The 17,029-nt window shown below is 39.2% G+C and overlaps 1 protein-coding gene and 1 long non-coding RNA gene across 2 annotated transcripts; both read left to right on the top strand.

Annotated features, from left to right (window-relative positions):
- Positions 1-6,730: 6,730 nt before the first annotated feature.
- On the top strand, positions 6,731-10,251 carry LOC139127333 (low affinity immunoglobulin epsilon Fc receptor-like). Its single transcript, XM_070693253.1, has 3 exons — positions 6,731-7,241; positions 8,362-8,413; positions 9,941-10,251. The coding sequence occupies exons 1-3, from the start codon at positions 7,167-7,169 to the stop codon at positions 10,249-10,251; spliced, it is 438 nt and encodes a 145-aa protein (XP_070549354.1). The 5' UTR covers positions 6,731-7,166.
- A 2,661-nt stretch (positions 10,252-12,912) lies between these two features.
- LOC139124905 (uncharacterized) lies at positions 12,913-16,374 on the top strand. The gene is made up of 4 exons (XR_011550091.1): positions 12,913-13,045; positions 13,494-13,598; positions 15,592-15,886; positions 16,294-16,374. It is a non-coding gene; the product is annotated as an uncharacterized lncRNA (long non-coding RNA).
- Positions 16,375-17,029: the final 655 nt, after the last annotated feature.

Genomic DNA, 17,029 nt, shown 5'->3' with positions numbered 1-17,029 from the left:
GAGGCTCCGACTTATTAGGAATAGGTTACATTCCAATGATGCGGGCATAAGAGGAAAGCACCTTCAGCTCATCATTACAAACGCAAAATGAATAAACAAAACAAAAACACAAACAAACAAACAAATATATATATGAACAATAAACAGCCAGCATGAGTTCCTTGTCTGTTCATGTCAATTTATATATTCTTTGTTCTTGAAATCTAACTCTCAGTGATGTTAAAATTGACAGCTTTTACAGATTCACCACACTAGCGATACCCTGGGTCATCGTGCTCCGTTTTAGATTTCAAGTATCCCTTGTCTACCCTTATTAGTTCGTCGCTTTACTGTAAACCAACAAATTATTTACCGGCTACAAGCAAATGTTTGATTCATTATCCGTAATAATGACAATTATCTGTTTATCTTTGCTTTTTATTTTTTTTTCACGGAAAATTATGAACTAAATATAGTCGATAGGAATGTACCACCTATGTTGTTTTTTTTATCGGTCAGTTTTCAATCATAGCATTGAGTTATACTTACAGAATCGCACGGGAAGAATTCGTCTTGGTCAAGTACAATATTGAGATTGTCATCCATTCGAAACTCTTCTCCTCTTCAAACCTCTCGTACATGAACCACGCTGAATCATTGAATTCATGAAAAATCGCCCTCACATCCGAGAGTGGAGGCCATTGTGATTATTATTATGTACGTATGTACGGCGCTTATCTGACAAAACGTGCTTATCTGACAAAAGTAACTAATTACTGCTTGTAGCCCTACGCATTTATGGAAAGTAATCCTCCACACAATACTTCGCCTGTCATAACACACGACTGAAATCGTAATTAAAGCAGTCTAAAATATCAAACATCACAAAATGGTCATACAATAGTTATAAAATACAGTAAATCGCATTGATTGCGTAAAATTATAAAGCCTCTCGTATGTGTATCCCACGATTAACACATAGTAGCTTTCTTAAGGGGTAGGGGAGAGCCCCCCCCAAGGTCACATGAGGTCGTCTGCTGTCACAGTGGCGGGAGTATCAAAATCATCATAATGGTGAGCAGAGTACTTCTTGTTTTTGTTTTTCATCACCTTCCTCGATCGCTAATTTTGCCATTTAAGTACATAAATTATACTCAATAAACATGCAAGTGGGTGATAAGAAAAGCACCTACATGTAGTGTCTCAACATGGAGCTAGCTCACTATACAGTTGGCGAGCCCGGCCTATGCAAGAACAAGTCATCGTTGAATACACAGTCCCCACTTGTTAATGGGTACTTTGATTACAGGTCCTCAGAGAGGATAGAGTCCTCTTTATTAGGTCCGTGATAAAAATACTTTGATACAGATGGCACTCAATGGCCAAGAATGAGTTCCATGGTTATGAAAACATAAAACCAATTTAGGCCACTATCCTAAAGGTTATTAAATGAGTCAACTGGGAATTAGTTGACAGGATGTTGCAAAACATTTTTTCATACTATCCTAACACTAATAGATTATCACTGGTACCATATTTCATAAAGTTTAATGCAGTATTTACAACACTATGAGATCAACATCTGTATCAAGATTCATCAAATTTGACGCAGTATTTGTGGATATATCACTCTAATTAGGAAAGTTCATTACATACGCAATTACAAATTAATTAAAATGACACTGATAAATGTCTTTTGCAATGTTAAAGCAATGTGAGCTTAACATCTGTACAAAGTTTCATGAAATTTGATGCAGTATTTCTTGACATATCAGCCTAATTATGAAACTTCAATAATTGACATGATACTGCTACATGACGAGAAACAAATTGACGAGCATGTATGAAATAGGTCAATGTCCTTGTACCAACTTTGAATGATATTGGTGGAAATATGTCTGAGTTATGGCTCATTACATGAGAAAATCGTAACAAAATCGCCGCCACGCAGCGATATTTGATCTTACCGTTTAAAAAATCAACACATATATGTATGACTTAAGTCAATGTCCAGGTACAAACTTTGAATAAAATCAGTTGAGACTTGCCAGAGTTATGGCTCTCGACATGAAAAAACAATAACAAAATTGCCACCATGTGGCCATATCAGACCATATCGAGAAAAAATCGACGTACATATGTATACTATAAGTCAATGTCCTTGTACCAACTTTGAATAAATTTGCTTGTGGATGTCTGAGTTATGGTTCAGGACATGAAAAAATCATAAAATAAAATGGCCACAGGGCAGCCATATTGGATCGTATCACTGAACAAATCAATGTGCATACGTATGACATAGGTCAATGTCCTTGTACCAACTTTGAATAAAATCAGTTGAGATATGCCCGAATTATGGCTCTGTACACGAAAAATCATAACAAAATGACCACACAGCAGCCATATTGGATCATATCACAAAACAAATTGACGTGCATATCTATGACATTGGTCAATATCCTTGTACCAACTTTGAATAAAATTGGTTGAAACATGTCTGAGTTATGGCGCTGTACACGAAAAAATCGTAATAAAATGGCCACCTGGCGGCCATATTGGATCATATCACAAAACATGCATATATATGACATAGGTCAATGTCCTTGTACGAACTTTGAATAAAATCGGTTGAGATATGCCTGAGTTATGGCTCTGTACATGAAAAAAATCGTTACAAAAATGGCCACCTGGCGGCCATATTGGATCATATCACAAAACAAATCGACGTGCATCTGTATGACATATGAAGTAATCCTTGTACCAAGTTTGAATGAAATCGCTCGTGGCATCTCTGAGATATCTGCGTGAACGGACGCACGGACGCACGGACGCACGCACGGACGCACGCACGGACATGACCAAACCTATAAGTCCCCCGTACGGTGTCCGTGGGGACTAACAACCACAATAGCATGTAAACAATTTGAGAGTAGTTTACAGAAACAAACTCCTTCGTATAGAATACTTCGTATTAAGGTTAAATCAGCACACTCCGTGTACATGTACTGTAGCCCTGGGTACAATGCTGTGTGTTGCACACAACATGGTAGGCAGGACAACATGTACCGCATTGATTCACTAATGACGGCGGAGAAGTGCGCTGGCTAAGTGACTCCCTGGGCTATTGGTAAAAAGAGTTTTGTCAGATAAGAATTTTTTTCAGATAGGCGCGCTACACACGTTACGTCACGCTGTCAAGCCACACGCCCGCTACCCTCTGTGAAGGTAGGCCGGCCGGTGCGCACCTTGACAAAACTTGACGAGATCTTCATTGAAGCTACTGCAGAAAATAACATTACAAGATGAAAACTTACCATTACTGTACTAATTACCTCAAATATCATCGTTCTCATCGAAGCACTTCACAGTTCGGTGGTAGCAATGCGGCGACCCTGATTTTGTTCTTTTGAAATTGGCAAGTGTATGTACTTCGGGGAATAACGCAAACACCAGCCGCGCCAACCTCGACGTTCCCTGTGAAACACCCGACGACTGATCCTAAATTTAAGTTAAAGTTTAAACGTCACCAGTATTGAGCGATATGGGCATTAGTTACAATTATAACACACCACATGCTCATTCCGTGTCGCGATTCGCCAGAATACGTCACGTGACTAGAAAATAGATACGTCTTGTCCCCATTGAACCGACAAAAGTGACGTCAGAGGGTATTTTTTGAACAGCTATTTCCCTAGGGAAATAGTTCAGACCAAATTTGGAAAAGTGTCCGGTCACGTGACCATAGAGTCGTCTGCAACTTTGCAACAATGGCAGATGTGTAGAACGTTATACGTCCGGGATGACCGACGAGCCTCTCTCTAAAACAGATTTTCCAATATTCCAACAGCGTATGACTTGAACGGCTCATCGACGAAAAAGATTCAAGTGCAACCAAGGATTGTTGCTAGGTATGCTTAGGATATTTTTTGAAAGAAAGTGTTATCACGTCAACTGTAAGCGCTGTGGAAATATCGCCAAGTAAACTTGTCACAATGGATTGTTGCAGTGCAAAATACCAAACACATTAAAAACTACAACATAGTAAAACAAGAGCGTGTGGTGTGTTATAAAACACCTATAACCTGGTCTTTATTCGGGCTATAGCGCCCGTTCATTACCCCTCGTGGCCGTGTGTTACCAGAAACGCAGCCCACGGCCTCGGGGAATAGCGATGTGTTTCTGGTAACACACGGCCCCTCGGGGTAATAGACGGGCGCTATAGCTATGGTGTCCAATCCATGCCAAAATTACTACTTTGATTTTACAACACAACATGCCATTCCGAATTCTATTTTACAATTCAACATGCTATTTCACAACTCAACATGCTATTTGACAACACATCATGGACTTCCAAATCCTATTTTACAACTCAACATGCTCTTCCCAATTTCATTTGACAATTCAACATGCAATTTCACAACTCAACATGCTATTTGTCAACACATCATAGACTTCCAAATCCTATTTTACAACTCAACATGCTTTTCCCAATTTCATTTGACAACACATCATGGACTTCCGAATCCTATTTTACAACTCAACATGCTCTTCATTTGACAATTCAACATGCTATTTCACAACTCAACATGCTATTTGACAACACATCATGGACTTCCAAATCCTATTTTACAACTCAACATGCTCTTCCCAATTTCATTTGACAACACATCATGGACTTCCAAATCCTATTTTACAACTCAACATGCTCTTCCCAATTTCTTTGACAATTCAACATGCTATTTCACAACTCAACATGCTATTTGACAACACATCATGGACTTCCAAATCCTATTTTACAACTCAACATCCATTCTAAAGCTAGCTCTGCGGAGCAGGGCAGTGTTACTGGCTATCGAACAAGATTCAAAATGGCGGACGCGAAATGGTCCCCTCGCACAGAGAGAGAAATGCGAACTTTGCACAAGTCTAAAACGCAGCTTAGTACATTGTGTATCTAAACAAAATGAGCGTGCTCGAAAACTAGGATCGATCACGATTATAAATTAAAAATTGCCTGTTTTTGGAAAAGAAACTGCGCGCTGCAATCAGCAGTTTTGTCTATTGTGCACCGTGCGTGGGAGGCTTATCGTGAAAGACCGAGATTTACTATATGGCGCATCTGATATGGTCCCATCGCATAGAGAGATGAAATAGGCTTTGTCTAAGTTCAAAAGCACAGCTTAGCTCATCGTGCATCTAGACAAGTTGAGCGTGCTCAAAATAGGAGATCGATCACGATATTGGGTGAAAAAAACCGATTGTTTTCGGTGGAGAAACTGCGTGTTGCACCCTGTGGTTGGTTTTGCCTATGGCGGTCAGCAGGGCTGTGGTGGGAGGCCTTTAGCCGGCAAGGGGTGGACCATTGGGGAGTGGAAAATTTTCGAAAAAAAAATTCCCACAAAGTTCAATAAAAATAATCAGCCAAAGAAACTTGAGAAAAACAGATGACGCACTTAGGTAAAAGGGAAAAAAAATCCGTCAAAATTCTGAAACATTTTTATTTTAGTCTGCATCAGATATACTATGATTCTTTGGCCAAGAAAGGGGGGGGGAAGGGGAGGTCTGAAGGGTATAATCGTGGCCAGTAAATGAAGTAACTTTTTATTTTATAACTTTTTGTTTTGTTCATCATATGTTTTTCTTTCACTGAAGTTTGGCATCGTAAAGTAATTCGAGATATAAGATAATATAAAAATCATATCTGTGATATCGATTGTTAACAACTGTATTGTGGGTCTTTACACTATGATTAATTAACAAGAATTCAACAATTCAGGCAGCTTGCATCGGTACATAAAATGGGAAATATTCACCAACCATATGACAAACAATCACTTTCTTTGTATTTCACTATTCAACGAAACTGATTTCAATTGTAATGTTTAAACTTTATTTTACAATTAAACATTACAAATCCGTATTTTTCTTTTCAAAATTTCATTCATGGGACAATATCAGATGCGCCATATAGTAAATCTCGGTCTTTCACGATAAGCCTCCCACGCACGGTGCACAATAGACAAAACTGCTGATTGCAGCGCGCAGTTTCTTTTCCAAAAACAGGCAATTTTTAATTTATAATCGTGATCGATCCTAGTTTTCGAGCACGCTCATTTTGTTTAGATACACAATGTACTAAGCTGCGTTTTTAGACTTGTGCAAAGTTCGCATTTCTCTCTCTGTGCGAGGGGACCATTTCGCGTCCGCCATTTTGAATCTTGTTCGATAGCCAGTAACACTGCCCTGCTCCGCAGAGCTAGCTTTAGAATGGGATGTTGAGTTGTAAAATAGGATTTGGAAGTCCATGATGTGTTGTCAAATAGCATGTTGAGTAGTGAAATAGCATGTTGAATTGTCAAATGAAGAGCATGTTGAGTTGTAAAATTGGATTCGGAAGTCCATGATGTGTTGTCAAATGAAATTGGGAAAGCATGTTGAGTTGTAAATAGGATTTGGAAGTCTATGATGTGTTGTCAAATAGCATGTTGAGTTGCGAAATAGCATGTTGAATTGTAAAATAGAATTCGGAATGGCATATTGTGTTGCAAAATCAAAGTAGTAATTTTGGCATGGATTGGACACCATACTATAGCCCTCATGACCAGGTAATAGGTGGTTAATATTACATGGAAGCATGAGAGTAGGCCTACTACACGCGTGGGACGCGTCATAGACGCAATATGGGAATCACAGCTCCGCCCCTTCTGTGAGTGCGTAACTGATTCGAATGCTTTATACAGCGCGCGCCATTGTAACGAATATCAGCTTAATAGCGTGTATCAAAAGATGAAGCTGCCTGTGTCTACAAACGCATTGTAGTCTATCATTACATGACTGGGCTGCAGAGAAAGTATCACTCTACGTAGCAGCTAGGTGAAAGTCTATTTCATAACGTACAGTCTTTGGGCTTGAGGAAGCTCGCCCGCCAGTCGCGCAAATCTTAGAACACGTTCTGCAACGGAAAATCCGCGCACTCGCAGTTCTACGGGTGTCTCTTTTTTTGCATTCAAATTTCAGTAGAAGGTGAGAGGAACAAAGTGACTATTGCAGCCTGTGTAACCAAAGTCGCATCGGAAAGATTGCAATTGTTGTGGGCTCCTATCCGCGAAGTGGGGATCTGAACAAACATCGCTTTTCCCCTATAAGTAGTTGTCGGTAAACTCGATAGGAACGAATCGCGGACAATGTTTCGACTTCTGATGTGCTTGCTGCTTCTGGCGAGTTGCGTCTTCGTAGAAGTGGAACTTCGAAAAGTTGGTGTAAGTATAGAGGTTTTTTTTCTTTCATTTTACCAAGTGTGTGTCTATGCGGCAGAGTTTTGGTAAAGCGCTACGTACCGTTTAATGCACGACACCGCCGTTCTACCTACAAATGTGCGGGTTGGTTGTCGACTTGAAATTAGTGTGTTTTATCTCTATCAAAATGTCTGTCGAAAGCTAGCTACGCTACAGTCAGCTGAAACGGCGCTCCGAAACAGATTCTACCTGAAGGCAAAAAGGTACAGGGACTATCGCATTGCTTTTAACGTGAAGATCAACTTGTGTGGCCTACATTGCCTCCCGGAAAGCTTTAAATCGGGAGGGGGGGGGGGGTATAGTGCCATAATATGTGGTGATATATTTGGCAGTAGACGATAAAGAGTATACTATTAGACTTTTAGTGCCATACGTTTTAGGTTATAGAGTGATAAGTAAGGAGTTACCTACCAGGCTGCGCTGTTAATAATTTTCAATTCAATCATATACATTATAAATCACCAGCTTCTGTCATTGTCAGAATTCCAATAAATAAATAAATAAATAAATAATAAATAAATAAATAAATAAATAAATAAATAAATAAATAAATAAATAAATAAATAAATAAATAAATAAATAAATAAATGTAATGATTACAACTCTTGCTAATATCTACGCAAAACAAAACAAAAGTAATGTTGATAAGGTTATTCACTTTAAATTACAGATTTTGCGACAGAAATGTTCAGATCAGTCATCTGATGCTATTTATTTATTATTTATTTATTACTTATTTATTTATTTTCTTTAGCTACATATATCACCCTACCTAGTAAAATTACTTTGGTCTCAAGAGTTCACTTCCGAGCTGCAATAACATTTCTTACTTATATATGCTGGGCATAGAAATTCGAAGATGTAAATAGAATTCTATTTTCCTGTCAAGAAACAATGTGTCAGTGTGAAAATGTGTTTGTGATCTGCTGCTGGGTGAGGAGGGAGGGGGCGGGAGGCGCACTTTATGCTGTATTAGTCAGGGTGAAAAGTGCGCTTGGGCAGCCAAGTCCTGATGATTTGCTGGTTGGGAGATCGCGCGCCCCTGGATCAATTGTGTTCTTACAGATGTAAATTTGGATTTCAGAGAAAGTTCAAGGTCAAGAAAGTCCGTAACAAATTGGCGAAAAAGAAGCCAGGTAAGTGATGGAGTCGTACAGACAGGTCAAGGACAATATTGCGTGATCATGTCATTGGTTCCATGGAAAAAAGTCCGAATTTTAGAGTTGCGGCTTGCACTATTTTAGAAAGACTACAGCTGAACATTGAAGTCATTATGTTATCTGTTTCTTTGAGCAATCGCAGTTGAATTTCCTTTCTTTGGTTTGTTTTCATTTTGTACCGTATGTATTTACCCTGTAATCTAAAAGAGACTACACCGCCACATTTGCGCTTTGTGTATCATTTATTTGAAGCTCATGAAATAAACCAGCTTACTTTTGTGAAAATCACAAATCTGATTTTTACCTGATGCAGTCAACGCAGAGTCATTCATGGCAGCCATTTTGAATTTCAAATATCGGCAAATATGGCGTAATATGTTTTCCTAATACCAAATTTTGGTCGGTGGCGCCAGATTGACGTTATTGATGTCAAAGAATGATTTAGCTTCCTTGCAGAGAATTTGTGTAAAGTTTAGTCTTTCGATTTCGAGGCGCGGACTACCCGAAGGTACTAATGCTCCTCTGGGATACCATATTTGGTAGAGCTGAGCTTGATTTTTTTTCAATGTTTTCTCTGGGGCTCATTTTAAAGCTCTTCAATCAGAAAAAAATTTCACCGTCTCAGTTTTTCGAAAATCGAAAACTGATTTTGCCCCATAGAACAAACAAAAAGATGGGACCATTTTAAAATTCAAATATCTGTAAATGTTAAGTAATTTGTTTCTCTTGTACCAAACTTTGCACGGTGACCTTTGACTTCTGTTCTTGATTTGTTGAGAAAAGTATTGAAGGTTTCATAAGGTGGAAAATTTGAGCAAAATTGATGATGTCTTAAAGGTCCAATAGCTGTATCTTTTAGAATATTATTTCTGTGATTTTACTTCCAAACTAAAACAAGTTCGTGGGAATGTACTTATTGAGGGGTGTTTATACCAGTATAATAAACTGTCCACTGGGAGTGTATGTGCAATTTTGAGCAAGATAAATAATAAACGTTTGCCCAAACATAAAATGGCGCCGTCATGCAAGTAAAGCAAAAACACTGTACGTTATGCATATATGCATTGGAATCTCCACAGAAACAACAGATTAGTCCAATATAATGTACAGTGCTGATTGTTTTCCACTGGGACATCATATGCTTTGTTTTCTTTGTTATATATACAAGTTTTTTTAAAAATGGCGGGAAATCAAGATAACGGTCAAAATTTATGCTTGTCCAATTGTTCAGTAGTATAAGACTATATCCTTTTAATTCGTAGAACTTAAAGAAAACCAGAGAAAATTGAAAGCCTGTTTAGATAAACAAATTTCAAGACTTACAGCTACAGGGGCTTTAACTTTCTAGGTGCCTATACTACATATAAGCAACTCAGAGTAAGCATTATCTGGTAACAGATACAACTATGACGTCAATGACACAACGCCAAGGATGCCGATTTTGTGAAATAACACTGATCTATTTGTCCAAGAATAAAACCGTTCCCCTCTATTCTGGAGCAGAAGCTAAACCTACCACATACTTCTACAACTACGTCGACGACACCAGCCTCAGCTGGGAGAACGCCAGCTATTACTGCCAAGACAGATGGGGTGTTGTCGTCACCATCCCCGACCAACAAACCCAAGACTACCTCGCCGGTTGGTTGACCAGAGAGAACATAGCCGGGCCGGTCTACCTGGGCATCGAGAAGTACGAGAAGAAAGGTGGTGGGCGTGGATGGCGGTTTTTCAACGAGACCGAAGTGGAGTACACGAACTGGGCTCCGGGAGAACCGAACGAGGAGTCAAATCGATGCGCCGTCATCAGGTAATTTGTACACACAATTGCTAAAACACTTATGAAGGTCGAATGTGCACCTCGAAAGTGAAAGACTTAAACTTTTGCTCTAACTTTCCTCAAGGAATCTTTCAATCATTCTCTTTCAAAATCAAGAATAAAAATAGGGGGTCACCGTGCAAATTTTTGTACTAGAGAAACAAATTACCCAAGATTTACTGATATTAGAAATTCAAAATGGCCGCTATCCCTGTGTTAACTCTATGGAGAAAAATAAAAAAATTTGAATTTCGAAAAACTAAGCCGGTGAAAAGTCTTCTTTCACCAAGAGCTTTAAAATGAACCCCCACATGTGGTATATCAGAAGAGAATTGTAAAAGTTTGAGAGTCCAATGTCTGTCCCCGAGGTGCGTTCTACCTTAAGGTAGAATGTGCCTCGGGGACAGATATTCAGACTCAAACTTTTACAATTATTTTCTGATCTACCACTTGTGGGGGTTCATTTTAAAGCTCTTGGTGTAAGAAAACTTTTCATCGGCTTAGTTTTTCGAATTTCGAAAATTTTATTTTTCCCCATAGTGTTAACACAGGGATGGCGGCCATTTTGAATCTTAAATATCGGTAAATCTTGAGTTATTTGTTTCCCAGTACCAAAATTTGCACTGTGACCCCCGATTTTTATTTTTGATTTTGAAAGAGAATGGTTGAAGGATTCCACAGGGAAAATTTGAGGAAAAGTTTAAGTCTTTCACTTTCGAGGCGCATACTACCTTAAATAGGACGAAATTAGTGCAAAGCAAAAAAGGTTTTGAGTAGTTTAATAATTATATTTCAACTTTTATCTGGTTTTCCTGCGTTCTTTTTGTTTACTTTTTAATATTTGTTGATTGAGCAACAATTATCTCTTAATTAAACATCGTAGTTTCACAATTTGGTTTACTCTCATTAATGAAAGCTTTTCGTTAAAGTTGACGCCCTTATCGTACACAGTTTGTAGAAAGTTAGTGGGTTTTGCGCAGACATAAATTCTTTAGAAGACATACGGTTTGCTTTGTCGCGACACTCGGCCTATGCGAACTCGCAGCCCTGGTAAATGTAAAGTTTCTCATCGTTAACCCCTCCATGTGTTTGAAACTCTGAAAGCCACCACAACATGTACATTCTACATGGCTGACATCGTTACTCAGCATTAGGCTTTAAAAATTTTCAGTAATATTTATGTCTGATTCGAACTCGCCACGTACGGTACCCATCTAGCGGTTTCTTTTGTCGCTATACTCTTGCTTTCAAATGAATAGTTTCTCCTGGGATCTGATGCCGTGCCCGGAGTCATTCTCCTATAGAAATCGCCATATTACCCATTTTACGCTGTCACTCAACCTTATTACCCCGGACGCATGGCACTGTATACATCTTGTCGAGATGCAATAAACAGTTCATGTGTTAAAATTTTGAAAGCTTTCCATCGCGACCTATATCCTGGCTTCCATCGTGTGCACCGGTAGCACTGCTCTGCTTTCAACATTTCAGTAATTTCTGTCGGATTTTGATCTCACAACATACGGTACTCCGCCGCCAAAGAAGTTAGCAATTAGACTCGTCTACATCCCTAACCTCTTCTAATCAAATGTTACGCCATAACAGACCGGAGTTGTAACAATGTTTTGTCAGTCGGAGTTCAACGAACCACGCGCTCAAACAAAGATTGACGCTGGAACACAATTCATAGCAAAGCGACGAGTACACAACTAAACCGGGCCTCAGATACCTTTGCGGAGGAAGTGTCCACGGCTAGTGTTATTCATCCAGTGCAGAAAATTTTAGTACTTTTTACTGTAGGATTATTACATGCCTCACATGCATCGAAAGTAGCGCGCCCTCAAAAGATTCTCAGAGGTTATTAACCTTTTCACCACCATGGTTTGTCCCAAATCCATTGTTTTCTATGGTGATGTTGGACCTGTATACAGGGAATTGGGGGTGAAAGGGTTAAAGCAATGATGTACCCGAACCATTGTGGACGGAAGCAAATTTGCCCGACGACGAAATGTTGGTATTGTAATTCAGGATTAAACCTCGACTGCCGGACTTGTCTCAGAATAGCACTTTAAATATAAAGCTACCCTTTTTTGAAGTCTACGTCTCCTAAAGCGGCTGCATCCCTTCTTAGTTCGACTTACTGCAAAGAAGAATTTTCATCTTACTTTTTTCGGCATATACCTTCGTGTAGAAATACAGGGTATTCGAATTCGATTCATTGGTACTGTATTATGCAACTCACTTCTGTTTTACATCAAACACTGATTCTGCTCGCGGTTTAGATTGCTGGACGATTTGATGTTTGCTTGAGATTGCTAAAAGTTTACCTAGTCTTGCTATCATTATCAACGATTTTGAACTTGAAGAGATTTGCACATGCCACATATACACTGTTTCACATCATTTTTCCTAGACACAGCCAACGATATAAATTATTGCGGTTTTTTTTTTTGTTTCCTTTTGGTGTCGTTCGTTAGTGTTGTAACATAACTGCCTGTTTGAAAGAAAATAATTATGAAGATACGTTGTTTCTACTAAACAAATAGGTAAAGTTATTAAGTATGTGCGCATTTCGTATATGTTGAATGCGTTCATGATAATATTTAACGATTGAATTCTAACCCCTAAGTGCCATGGTTCATAAAATGTCAGTTCTGCTATAAAAGTGTTCTTTGCTAAATAATCCTTTTCTGTCAATCCTTCTGTAATCTCTCTACGCAGTGCTGTCGACAGATTTCAGTGGGTTGATTATCCCTGCAGCGGTGGAGCTGGGTTCATATGCCAATATGGTGAGCAAGATTAGGACACTTGCGAAATTAATACTGTTTCTCATCTACCCTGATTCTTGGCAACGAAAGAGAATCGTTTAAAATTTCTAAAAAATAAGTGTGCATGCATAAGTTTAAAACCTTGATTTTCCAGGCATCTCAAACGACTGTAGTCTGGTACTGATTGAACATAGTCCGGTCAACGAAGTGTTGATTGATGTCGCAAAATCATGCAAAATTCGGGAAAATTAAGCATGGTGTTTCTCTTCTCTCCATAAAATAAGTCAACTATGTCAACGTTTCCATAGAGACTTGAATACTACATGTTTAATTTTTATCTCCTTGAGTATGACCGTGCACTTACAGTCTTGAAAACAGCAATGCCAACTTGTAAATTTTTTACAATATGATTAATGTTTTAAATTCTTGTTAAGTATTATATTTGTTTGTTTTTTCACTTCCATGTCAGATTGTAAACGTGACCCTTTCTGGTGTGTTCGCGGTACTGTCGTGCACAGCGAAGACTCGTGCACTTGTGACTGTGAAGAGAGATGGGGCGGACCGCTGTGTGACAGTGAGTGGGCCATTTTCATCTTTATCATATACCTCATGGAATGATAAATATGTATTTTACATAATATTCAGCATCGTTTTGCGGGCGATATCAAAAATTCATCGCCATTTGATTCAATTTTTTAGAAAGCGATGGCCGCTTCCCGTCGGGGATTGACATACATACTGACGTCATTTGTTTACCTGCAGAACGCGCAGAGCAACTGCGTACTAGTGTGTGACCAGCAGTTCCAGTTTAAATTACAATAAATTGAGATCACGCTTTTGTCCTTCTTACATATCGATTTCGGCCTGGATCACAGGCACGTACTAAGTGTAGAAAGGATTTTACTGGACTTTGGAAAGATAAGCCGTTGTCATCGTCGCGGATCCACTGTCGCCACGCACCACCACAATATGACAGAGCAGAATTTTTCCTAATCTTGCGCTGGCTTTGTGTACGAATGGAACGTTTGCGGATAGCAACGCGCGCAGCTACCAGAACCGACGTAGTTCAGAAATGCACGTGATTGCCCATATTTGGGCACCTGGCGCGTGATACGTAAAAAAATGCGCGGATCTGAGGGCGCTTTCTCCCATAGCTTTACACAGGCACGTGAATGTAGGTAGAGGTGACCTCTCAACTTATAAAAACAAACTGAGTATTCATCGTGTGATATTAGCAAGATGGCGGTCTCCGTGTAGTCATGTCGGTTAAAGCTAGAAAAAAGGTGATATTTCAGTGAATTTTAAGCGGATTTCTGGTCATGGTGAGTCCCTTATAATCAAGTTGTCGATGAGTGTTGGCAATTTGTAATTTGGATGGAAACTTTTCGAAATATAGTCGAACAAAGTTGCGACAACGGTGCTGTCTGGGGTATAAACTGGACGTTAGTCTACGAAGTTTCCCATAGCTGTGGTGGCACGGTTTAAAATCGCAAAAGTCAAAACCAGCCCGAAAAAGCCAGGAATCCCGTCTGAAAACACCACAGCTATGGACCCACAGTTAGGCCCGGATGCTGCTTTAGCAAGCCTTGGTCGTACGGCGTACGGGCCCTCGCACGCTTTGGCCCTTCCGCCATAAGACATCGGTCCGCAAAAGCCGTATCGGGGCCGTAAAGATCATCATATTCGTTCTCACAAACTTCACTGTAAAATGCTATCCGTTCTTGCTGTCAACGGACCTGTCCAAATTGATAAGCTCGCAAAAGGCTATCTCAATTTTTAGGCAGATGTGTTCCCTTCAGTCACATTCTCCATTGACGTAACCTGGACATGAGGGATTTTCTGCTTCTCACTCCTCCTTCCTCGACTGTTTAAAATCCTTCTCGCAATGTTGTACCATGATACTGGGAATAGAATGCAATATTATATATTATAGCCCAAACATGGGACTATGTGCCCGAGGGTAGGTGACCGTTTGCCCGACGTAAGGAGGGCAAATGGTCTCCTGCCCCGAGGGTACATAGTCCCTTGTTTGGTCTATAATGTTTTTATTACATGCCTCTCTTACTCAGTTTGCACCAAAGATATTGATGTTTATTAACAAATTATAGTCAAATGCTTTATTTTCATTTTAGACGAAAAACGGTTAGAAATAGAACGATTTTCATCATCGAATGGCGCATTGATATATTTAAACTACTGTTATGTGGTTGATCGATATTTTTATGCGAAACTTTCCAAAAACCGGATTTTCTGTGCAAAACATGACATTTCGAGACTTTCATATCCAAAAGTTTTCAAGTTGAAAATAGTTCTGGTTCACTTTCAGTCTAGTGATGACTATGCGGCCCGCGATGTCATCGGTGAGTTACCATTGAATCCTATGGAGCGCACAACGTTCGGTATACGAGGCATGTAATAAAAAAAGAACGAACCAAAAAAGTTACAGTGATATTAGCATAGTGACTGATTGTTCACAATATTTTATGCTGTAGATTTTTGTAGACTTAGCGATTGATACACAAACGTCTTCTTTGGCGTAACGTTGTCGTATCCCCTCCCCCTCACAGAGGTAGATGCCTACGTCGACCCCCTCTACGCTGTTGGCCCGTCAAAAGCCTCCTTTGCGGATGCCGAACTCTCCTGCGAGGAGATTCGAACAACCTTGCCGAGCGTCAAAACGTCCAATCTGTGGAGGTCCCTCCAGGAGTTTGTCGGCAAGAGGGCGTCGCTCTACGCCGAGCTTATCTACATCGACTTGAGACTGGTGGACGGCGTGTGGGTGGACAGCGATGGCAAAGAACCAGAAATCAGCAAATGGCTGAACGGGGAACCTGCTCCGGGAAAGGAGTGTGCCGTCATAAGGTATGTAAATAAAAGTTTAAACATCGACATTGTAAAATTCATGTTTTTAGTACAATCAGCGAAATTATGATTATCATATTACGTACGTGTGCAAACATGTGATCATGTTGAACAAGAATATAATATATATATATATATATATATATATATATATATATATATATATATATAATATATACATACATATATTATATCTTCAATTTTCTATCACCATCAGTCCCCATGTGGCGCCATTGAAGTGAGTACTATTTTGTTTTGTGTTTTAAAATGCCGACTTTTTAATTTATGTAGCCTTCAAAAGATCTTTTATGCAATGATTTTCTCGTTCTATCTTCCTTGCATATTATTTGTTCATTAATCGTTTGTATGATCTTACCCGTATATTTTTTTGTTTTACTCTAATTAAGTGGGGTTAAGCCCACTGTGCATTTGCAGAGCATACCAGAACAAGAGGTAAACAGATTGGATTCGTCAGCCATCGTTACAAGGTATTACGATATATAAAGACTCCTGAATTAGACATATTTTAACGCTGATTACTCTTGAAACACAGAGTGAATATTTTCAAGCTCCGCAACTCACTGTACGAGACAATCATATTGTATATGTAGACGATATCGGGCCTCAGTCGATTGCGCACACACTTGATCTTACTGCTTTTAGTGAGCAACCGTCTCAGGTCGTTGCATAAACCCAAAAAGCGAACTTTTGTTCGTTTTGGGGGTTGATTTCAGTTTAATTAGTGAGTCATTCGCTGCTGTCATCGATCCGCAACAGCGTTTCCTTTATATTTGTAAATTAAACAAAACAAAATGCACATTCTTACAGAGGAACTGTACAAAATTTGTCATTCGCGTCGTTTCTCACTCGCCTGCCTGTAATAACATACATTATATACAACGTATTTGTCTCAATTTTTGAGTTATGGAGCTTGACAAAAACCAATGAGTGCAATTTACAATGGTATATTTAATGACGTGTGATAATTTGATTCTTCATACTATTCCAAACAAACTTACAATATACTGTGCTGTTCTCGTAAGCTTTGTTATGTTAGGCTTTCTCCTATTACAGATATTATTACCTAATTCATACAATGATTTTATCCTTATTGACATATAGTACTTTTAGTTCCTATGGGTG

Source organism: Ptychodera flava, chromosome 3, assembly GCF_041260155.1.
Source record: "Ptychodera flava strain L36383 chromosome 3, AS_Pfla_20210202, whole genome shotgun sequence".
Lineage (NCBI taxonomy): Eukaryota > Metazoa > Hemichordata > Enteropneusta > Ptychoderidae > Ptychodera > Ptychodera flava.
This window is presented reverse-complemented; position numbering and strand designations above follow the sequence as displayed.

Coding starts and splice junctions, on each gene's coding strand:
- LOC139127333 (XM_070693253.1), top strand. CDS start 7,167: ATGTTTCGACTTCTGATGTGCTTGCTGCTTCTGGCGAGTTGCGTCTTC. Junction 7,242..8,361: donor TGGAACTTCGAAAAGTTGGT/GTAAGTATAGAG, acceptor TTTGGATTTCAG/AGAAAGTTCAAGGTCAAGAA. Junction 8,414..9,940: donor ATTGGCGAAAAAGAAGCCAG/GTAAGTGATGGA, acceptor ATTCTGGAGCAG/AAGCTAAACCTACCACATAC.